We start from the raw sequence: 9,897 nt of genomic DNA, 5'->3' as shown, positions 1-9,897 counted from the left end.
ATACCATTGCATGTATTCTGAATTTTCATGCAAAAGACCTTGGTCTATTTCACCGTGAACAATATAATCATTCCAATTATTCCATTTGGCAATCCAATGACGATGATGGTGAGGCAAAAAAATATGTTTTCTCTCTCATATCTATGTCGTGGCGTTGATTTAGGTTTGGTGGGTCATCTGGAATAATTTGTCGCAGTCCAAATTATCTCATGACCGTGTCTGTTGGATGTCATTCCACAATTGCAAAACATATGAGATAGACTTTTGTACAAACAATCATTAATGATACATCAATATTATTAATTAATGGTCTTATTTCTAGTGTGTCATAAGGAGTCCACAAGAACTACAAGACATACATTTTATTGTCACATATTTTGTATTCACCACATTGCATCAAATTTCAACAAACAGTTTAAAAATGTTGACTTAAAAACACAAGACATCAATATGAGTATGCTTCTAACCATTTCATGCATCAAATTCTTGTTTTATTACATCTTTACCATATTTATTACTCATTATTTTATCTTTTGCCATAAGATATGAGATGAGGAAACCATGATTTGAGGCAAAGTTGCTCGCAATGCGAGTAGAGTTTCCACAAGCAGCAGATTGGTTGGACCAGATTCCCAAGAGTAAATGGACTCAGGCCTACGATGAAGGAAACAGTATGACCGTATGACTACCAACCTTGCCGAATGTATGAATTCTGTTTTGAAAGGAGCCCGAGCATTACCTATTACTATCTTAATCAATGAAACATTTAATAAAATAAATGATTCATTTGTTAATAATGGCATGAAAATCATGAATATGATAAAGGCAGGACATAGGAACTCTGAAGACGTATATGTAATGATGCAAGAAAATCAACACATTGCTACCTCGCATTATGTTCGCATGCATGTTTAAGAAACACGGGAGTTTGAGGTACAAGAAATTGCAAATATGCGGCTTAGTCGACGAGCAATGGCATGCACTGTCAAATTGAACGAATGGTCATGTGATTGTGGAGAATTTATAGCATTTTGAATTCCTTGCTCGCATGCGATTGCATCATGTGCTTTTTGTAATTTAAATTATGATGACTTTGTTGATCCTGTATATAAGTTGGAAAACATTTTCAAAGTTTATCAGCATCACTTTCATTCCCTTGGAAGTGAAGACAAATAGCATCAATATTTAGGTCCATATTTTAAGCTTGGTCTTATTAAACGGTGACAGACATCAGGAAGGCCAGTCACTACTTGTATACATAATGAGATGGATGAATCAATTTTAAATAAGCCTAAAAAATGCTCATTGTGTAGAAGTGAAGGACATAATCTAGTAACTGTCCATACAAACAAATAGATGACTAATATAGTTTAGACTTTTTATGTTTCTCCTTAATTTGTATTGTTCATTTTGTATTAATGTATTATGTTGTTTTTAATTTAACAATTACTTTGATTACTAAATTATTAGATGTTGTTAATAGTAAATTCCTTTATAAAAAATAAATAATAATAATTCATAAATTGCAAGTTAATATTAGTAACAAAATATTATAATATTTTTTTAAAATTTAAGTATTTAAAATAAATAAATAAAAATATATTAAATATCATTATATTAGCCTTTTATTTCATTTACAAAACAAAATCAAATTCAATAACATTATTAAAAAAATATCTAAATTTAAATATACAAAATATAATAAATAAAACAATATTAAAAAATATATAACATATTAAATAAAACCATAAAAAATATACAAGATATTAAATAAAACTAATAACAAGTAAAATTAAAAATATTTATTTAATAATTAAATAAATAAAATTATTTACAATTTTTTTTAAAAATGAAAGTAGAAGAAAAGAAAATACAAGTAATTAAAAAATCATAAAATACAAAAAAAAAGGATTACGACTTCAAAGTCGTAAAATATAAAAAAAATAACTTATGACTTTAAAGTTGTAAAATTAAAAAAAAACATTTACGACTTTGAAGTGGTAAATAAAAAAACTAAACTGAAGTCGTAAAAATTTTTTACAACTTTAGTTAAAAAAAGTCGTAACAAATATTACGACTTCTAACTCAAAAGTTATAATACATGTTACGACTTATCCCATTTGCGAAAATAATTTGAAATCGACTCATATGAAAAAAAAAAAATTACACCTTTTGGTAAAAGTCCCTCTAAATTGGCCTAGGGGTCTAATCTCACTACATTTTATTTTCATTTATATTATGTTTATCCTCATTTTTGTGTGGGACTGTTTAAATCAGATTGGACCAAGGGCTAAAGAGCTATCTAGTGTGGACCCAAAATCTATTTATTTTCACAATAAAACTAGAAATGGACCATCTAAGCCTATCAATCCTTTTATTACCCACTCCTTACGAGTATCATTGTACCCGTACTGTGGGTTTCCGCTACCCATGAAATTACACAAGTACCCTAAATCAAATTAAGGAAACAAATCCTAAATCTAATTTTCACATCTCATCACGCAGCCTATTTGTACCTCACTTCCTCCCAAGACTTGTGGAAATTATTAAATTTTGTATTTTTAATTTATTTGTACTTATGCTTTTCTTTGAACTTATGTTTTTTGAGAAATTGTAATATGTTTGTACTTATACTTTGGATTTATGTTTACTTATGCTTCAGAGATACTCACTTCATCATGTTTAATTATTTTATATTTTTTTTTCTTTTGGTTTTTAATTCACTGGTTATTTCTTGATGATGAGAATCACATTTTTTTTTTAAAAAAATATTTTATTTGAAGTATCCATGGATACTGTGGGTATAAAAAAATCTGTGTATAATTTTCAATCAGATACCCAACGGGTAGCGGACATGGATTTTTCCTTGCAAGCGGATAGCAGGAAGCTCCTATCTGTACCGATTCTATCCATTCTCATTGCTACTCTCACACTTTGGGATGACTAATTTTGGGTGTTCACCCTTTTTTTTAAATGATTATAGATTGGTGCAAAAGCAAGAAGGGAAGGAATGAGATTCCAATAGCGATTGCAGATGTGCTGAAAGAGTTTCGGCAGAAGCACAAGCAGTGTCACCTACAAGAGCCATTAAACTTGAAGGGAGGAGTTGGTATTTTCTAATTGGGGTCTGTTTGCGATGACAATGGCATGGCTACAAGACTATAAAATATCCTTCATGCATGCCTTTGGTTCGTGCCATATGTTTTAGAAAGGTAAAATTTAATTCCAATTCAAAACATCATCTTTTGGATTTTAAATTAACACCTAACACTTTCAAATTTTAGTTTGTAGAATGTATTAAATATATTTCAAAAATTGGTTTCCGAAAAACTAATATTTGAAAAAAAAAATACAAAAATGCAAAGAGAGTACCCAGAGAAAAAGAGACAAAATAAAATTGCCCTTTCATAATTTGAAATTGTGCCACCTGAGCCCAAAGGTAAAGATCTAGACTCTAGACTACAAATGGAATGTGAACCTAAAAACTTATACTATTTTTTCTGTCTACAACACATTTTTTGTTTGTGGCAATCCTAAAACAGACTAATTTAACCTACGTGAACCATTCTAATGAAAAATAATGTGTTGTTGATTTCATTTACAAATAATATAACAAGAAAAAAAAATCGCATATTGCAATAAAAAAAATTAAAATAGGAAAGAAAAATCAAGTTATTTATTGTCCTCAATACATTACATTGAGAAAAATTCAAGTCTCATATTGACTAAATACAATGAAAACATAATGTATATAAAGTTTTATGAGTGATAAGGTTGCCTTGATAGTTGAAGGAAAAAGTGAAAAAGGATAGATTTTGGATTTGAACCTTTTTTGCTGTAAAAAATTAATAAATTAATAACTAATATTTGTCTAGAGATGATATGTAAGGGAATGTATTAGAAAAAATTCAAATTCTACATTGAGTAAAAATATGTGTAGAGATAATGTATATAAATGATAGATAACGACACCTATGAGCTAACAACACTAGAAGGGGTAGCTATTCGCGGTACTTTTGATCACTCAAACTTAAACCGATGTTCTTTGAATTATGTATGTCATGAATATTGGTTTTGTTGTTAATCTGAAATCTTGCTAGCAAAATGTCTGTAAAAAAAGCCAAACCAAAAGAAAGAATAGCCTCCAAATTAATAAACTACAGCGATTACTGTTCTGAGTTTTTTTTTGGTTGGCAAAGAAATTTTATTGTGGGAATGAAAAAGAAACTAACTCAGCACAAGGAGTGTACAAGTTAGTAAATAGATGTTACAAGAAGTAGATTGTGCATATTTGCACTCAACTTTACAGAAACCTTCCCCTACATGTATTATCAAGTCCTACCCCTTCATCATGACAGTGTATAAAAATGTCATACTTGTCTTAATGAGCATCAACCAGAAATCTGGGATCATAGGAGAAAATACAAGAGAAAAGCAAGTGTGTAGTATTCTCCTGAGACTTTTTGCAAAGGGGGAAATGACATCACATCACCAAGGGAAATTAATATTCCTTTTCAATAAATTCAATTAATTCTCTTTTGTCTGTATCCTATCAAAGAAAAATCCTTCAAGTAAAAGCCAAAGATTAATTGGATGGTGCCCGCAATTGCCTAATTCTAGTCTATTGTCCGCGCCTATACTCCTTCACCCAACAAGGAATTATAAGCTACAACTTTCCTAAGTTGGCCAACATTTAATATTATTAATTGTTACTATTATGTACGTTATTGATTGTTTCCGTTTAAATATATAAAACAAACAATTAAGGGTGAGTGTTACATATGTTTCTTTTTTAATTCTTATTATGATAAGGAAGAAGATTAGGCGTAGTCTTTCTCCCCAATGCATCTGCCTATTTTTTTTAACTAAAGTGATACCTCTAATTATTATTTTATGTTTAGTAGGAGATCGAACCAAGAAATTCAAATGTTAAATCAATAACTTTTGGTGTATTACATGTTTCTTTCATCTTAATTCACTCATTTTAAAAGATCACACTTAAAATTCAATTGTTATTTACCATGCATCAATTTCAAACAACTCCAACAACTCCATAAGCAAGCATGGAAAGAAAAAAAGCATCATGATTTTTTTTCTTCCTAAAAACAAAGTAATACTTCTCCTTTTTTATCAAAGTATTATGGAATACAATTAACTCTTTTATTCTTCCCATACATTACTTCCCGTAGGTGTTAATTAAGGATAATCTTACAAAAAAGTATTTAATGTGACATTAATTTTATAAAATGACATATTTGGAAATATATATTTCTTTCTCCAAAACGTCGTATAATTTGAAATCGGAATGAGTATTTTCATTAGCAAAATCTCTCAACAAACAAAACATCATGCTCAGGTAGCACGTAGTAAAGCAAAGAATTAACCATCCAATAAATTTAAAAAACTAAAGGATGAGAACGAAATGAAAAAGAAAAAAAAATAGTGGATTAAAAAATCTCTTCCGCTAACAAGTTAATAATTAATATTTATTGATAAATAAAAAAAGCAAACGAAAAGAAAAAAAAATGATGAATGAGTGACACAGACACTGAATCATTATTTTAATTATATATCAGCAATCGGCCAATACATTATACTACATAATAATAAGGAGTTAATTAATAACCATGCAATAATATCTTGATGTGTACAATGCAATTATCCCAATGCCAATTTTTTTTTTAAAAATAAAAATAGAATAGAATAATTTAGCTTAGTGCCTGCACCTTGTAATGGCACTGCAGCCACGATGGTAAGGGTTGGCCTGAGCGCCAGGTTGGCAATGGTAGTAGGAGGCTCCGCGGTGAGAACAGGGGACACTGCCCCTATGGATCGCACAGTAGCTTATGTACCTTGTGCTCGCTAACATGCGCCGGTTGATCTCGTTGTCCAACATGAACTCTTCTTCAGCTCCTTCCATGGAGATGGAGGGCATCCACGTCATTTCCATCCCTGGTGCTGTTCCTGCTCCTCCTGCGTCCGCTGTTGTCGCCGACGAAATCAGAAGGAAGAGGGTGGCACAAGTCGCCAGGAAGAGCCACGAATATGACTGAGCCATTGATCAATTCGGAGCTAACAAACGCGATGTCTCTCTTTTTCTTACTTCTGGCTTTGCTTTGGTAGAATAACCACCTTTTTATCCAGAGGAGTCTTAGGAATACACTTTTAACATTTCTTTTAATATATTCTTAAAATTTATTAATATTGATTGAAAATTATAAAATGAAGAGAAAGTCATTAAATATGGCGTGGGACTCACCAAATTTTGTCATTTTCAACAAATTTTAACCAATAAAAGAAAATATGCTTGAATGAGAGTGTTTTTAACATTTCTCTTTTATATTTGTGGCCAAATGATTTATTTAATCCAATATCTTAATTTTTTATTCAGATCATTTATTTTTATTTTTTAAAATTTGATCCTTTCGTCTATTTAAGAACAACAGTCTTAGTTAGCACGAAAGAAACAATGCACGAAACACACAAGAACTAATATGAACAACTATTTTTTAAAAGTAAATATTGACTAAAAAAATTAAAAAATATACTAAATATGTTTTTGTGGCAACACAAGTTCGTGCATGTTTCATGAAAACTTTTTCGCACAAAATAACAATTTCCATTTAAGATTAATGTCATTCATCATTTAAAAATGAATTTTTTTGGTTTAGTTTTCTCCCTTTTTCCTACACTTCATTTTTAACAAAAAATGTTTATTCTTAATTGATTAATGACATCAATCTTAAATGGATCAAAGGATTAGACTGAAAAAAAAACATAAATGACTGAAATAAAATTTTTAAGAATTAAAGGACTAAATTTAAAAAAAAAGATCAAATTGAACTTTTTCAAAGATAAAGATCAAACTAAACCAAAAATATAAACTAAAGAACTAAATAAATTACTTGGCCTATTTTTGTGGATGATGTATTATTAGTGTAAAAAATTTACACGGATAATTAAATAAAATATAATTGATTTGACTTTTAAAATAATTATGATAAAAAATAATACATTTATCATATAATAATAATATAAAATTATTTTATATTACTATATATAACCTATTTCCTCTTTCCATAATATTACCTATTTCCTCTTTCCATAATATTTCTTAAAGGTAAGTTAGTTTTATATTTTATATAAAGTTATTAAATAATATAAATTTTAATGTATCTACTTTTCATAAATATTTATAATTTTTTAATTTATTTAATAGAAATTTATTAAATATCATAAATATAAAATTTTAATGCCTCATTTTATCCACATATGTAATTTTAAATTTTATTTTAATTAACAAGATTTAATTTAATATAATTAAATACATAAAAAATAGTGTAATGGATAAAGATATTAACATTAAATATTAAAAATGATCGATGGTGTAAACTTACTGACATAAGATTATTTCATTTTAATAAGATATTTTAAGTTTGACTTCTGAATATTTACAAGATTCAAACAAAATTATATTGCGTGAAGGATTAGTATGGTCTATAACAAAACAATATTGAGTTATTGACATGTAAGAAAATAGTAAATAATGTAAAAATTACATATTATTACTAGTAAAAAATATATACTAAATAAATTTATGTTATAGTCATATTAATTTATTTAAATCTTGTTACTTTTGAGTATATATTTTATGGACAATATTAGTTTAAAATAATAATATTTATAATACATATATTATTTTCACCACAAATAGAAATTAATTAATAACACACGCATAGCAATTAATTAATTAATTAATAAATTAATAATATAAGTAATACATATATAGCTTTCACTGCCCATGGGAATTAATTAATAACACTCTAATAGACTTTTACATTTTATTTACATTCCTGTCATTCCCATAAGAGAAATTAAATATTTTTTTTTTAAATTTAAAATTAATTGACTCTTAAAGAAAGTTTCATCTCTAAAATTTTCATTAAAATATTATAAAAAGTTTAATTTTTTATTTTATAGACAATGATTAAATAATTTAAGTATAAAAGTTGAATGAATGATATTAATTATTTAGTTGTTAATTAAGAAATGTTATTTGTGGACAAATTATAAATATGTGATGTAATAGATTATGCGATGCAATGAAAAGAGATAAACATAAAAATATTATTGCATGGGTTGTTATCTGATTAACAACTTTTAATTTTTTCTGTTTATATATATATATATATAGTTTGCGGATCTGTACAGTTTACAAATAGTTTGGTTTTTTTATTTTAGGAAAGTTATTATATTTTACTTATATATATTATAAGACATTTGTAAGAACTAGCAAAAATTGAAGTATAGAATTGAAAAATATAATTATTTTAGCTGAATACCTTTAATTGAGTAAAAATATTGCTTTTTAGTTAACAAGGTAAAATTCTTAATTAAATTATTTTTATGATATATATAATGTAATTTATATTTTATTTTAAATATATTAAGTCAATATAATTATATAAAAATACTATTTTTTAACTTATTTTTACTCGTTCATCTTTTTAATCACTATTATGTCTATTATTATTTATTTACCGTTGCTTAACGAATGACATGATAAATTAATCGATGACATGAGACTTTAATATTAATGTGATGTTGACATTGAATGTCAATGTGATATTAGCAGGTTGAATCACAATCATAAGTAACAAGGCAAATTTTTAAAATTAAAATGATAAAATGTTTAAAAATTTAAAAGTGGAGATCAAAATATGAATACAAATTAGAAAAATATGTTTTTAAGTTGAATTTAATCAAGTAAAATGTTTTTTTTGTTGCTTTTTAGTTAAAAAAAGTAAAATTCTTAATTAAATTATTTTTATGATATATATGATAAAATTTATATTTTATTTTAAATATATTAAGTCAATACAACTACAACTTTAAATAATTATATAAAAATATTATTTTTCAACTTATCCTCATTCACCCACCTTCCTAGCTTTTACCAATTATCATTAGTTGATTGCCAACTATCCTGGTGTTTACATTGATTGTTGATATGCTATTAGTATATTGATGTAAAATCATGGGTAAAATGCACAAAATTTAAAAATAAGATGGTAAAATATGTAAAATTTTGAATATAGAAGGTAGAATGTCTAAAAAAATGATAAAAATTGAAAAAAAAAAAGAGAGTAAAAGTGTGATAAAAATCATTGTCTTCTTCTTGTGATAAAAATTGTTGTCTTCTTCTTCTTATTCTATGTCCCCAAAGCCACTAAATTATTTGACTTAATTCTTTAGGTAACCATTTGACTTATTTAGTTAATAGATAAAAATTATTTTTGTGCAAATCAAGGTATCCCTCAATAAAAAATCAATTACTAATCTCATGAGACACTGAGATCTATTTAAGAGGTTGAACGCATGATCACATGCTTAAAGGGATGAGATTATCTACCAATCATGTCATATCATGTTGATAGATAAAAAATATTTTTTATTTACTATTGTTATGTTTGTTAATTGTAAATTTGGTCTCTCAAAGTATGAATCATTGTGTGAATTAATTATAATATAAAATGCTAGCCTAATTCATTTGCTTGAAAACATTCATTTTGATCTAACCCAATTATAGTTCAAATGTGTAGCAATAACACATAAGGTATATTAAGGCCAATGGCTATATGATGTTTTGGAGTACCATGGGATGTTCCTTCCTGCACCTCCTAGTTGCTTTCTCCATTCCAAAATGATTAATCTAGAATGTAAAATTACATTATGAAATGCACTCTTTTTTTAGCTTTTAGAATGACCAATTCAAAAAGAAAAAAAAATATTCAAAAAAGAGTGCAAGAAGCAACTTGAAAGTGCAAGAAGGAACTTGGAGGTGCAGGAAGCAATGGTATCATGATATGACTTTCATACTAAGTGTATCTAGTCAAT

The 9,897-nt window shown here is 27.1% G+C and overlaps 1 protein-coding gene across 1 annotated transcript; it reads right to left on the bottom strand.

Moving 5' to 3' along the window:
- Positions 1-5,549: 5,549 nt before the first annotated feature.
- Positions 5,550-6,154, bottom strand: LOC121173996 (protein RALF-like 33). Its single transcript, XM_041011898.1, has one exon. It carries the CDS (start codon positions 6,056-6,058, stop codon positions 5,714-5,716), a length of 345 nt encoding a protein of 114 aa, XP_040867832.1. The 5' UTR covers positions 6,059-6,154; the 3' UTR covers positions 5,550-5,713.
- Positions 6,155-9,897: the final 3,743 nt, after the last annotated feature.

This window comes from Glycine max, chromosome 18 (assembly GCF_000004515.6).
Source record: "Glycine max cultivar Williams 82 chromosome 18, Glycine_max_v4.0, whole genome shotgun sequence".
In the NCBI taxonomy this organism is placed as follows: domain Eukaryota; kingdom Viridiplantae; phylum Streptophyta; class Magnoliopsida; order Fabales; family Fabaceae; genus Glycine; species Glycine max.
This window is presented reverse-complemented; position numbering and strand designations above follow the sequence as displayed.

Bases quoted from the DNA above. Each gene is read 5' to 3' on its own strand.
- LOC121173996 (XM_041011898.1), bottom strand. From the start codon at position 6,058: ATGGCTCAGTCATATTCGTGGCTCTTCCTGGCGACTTGTGCCACCCTC.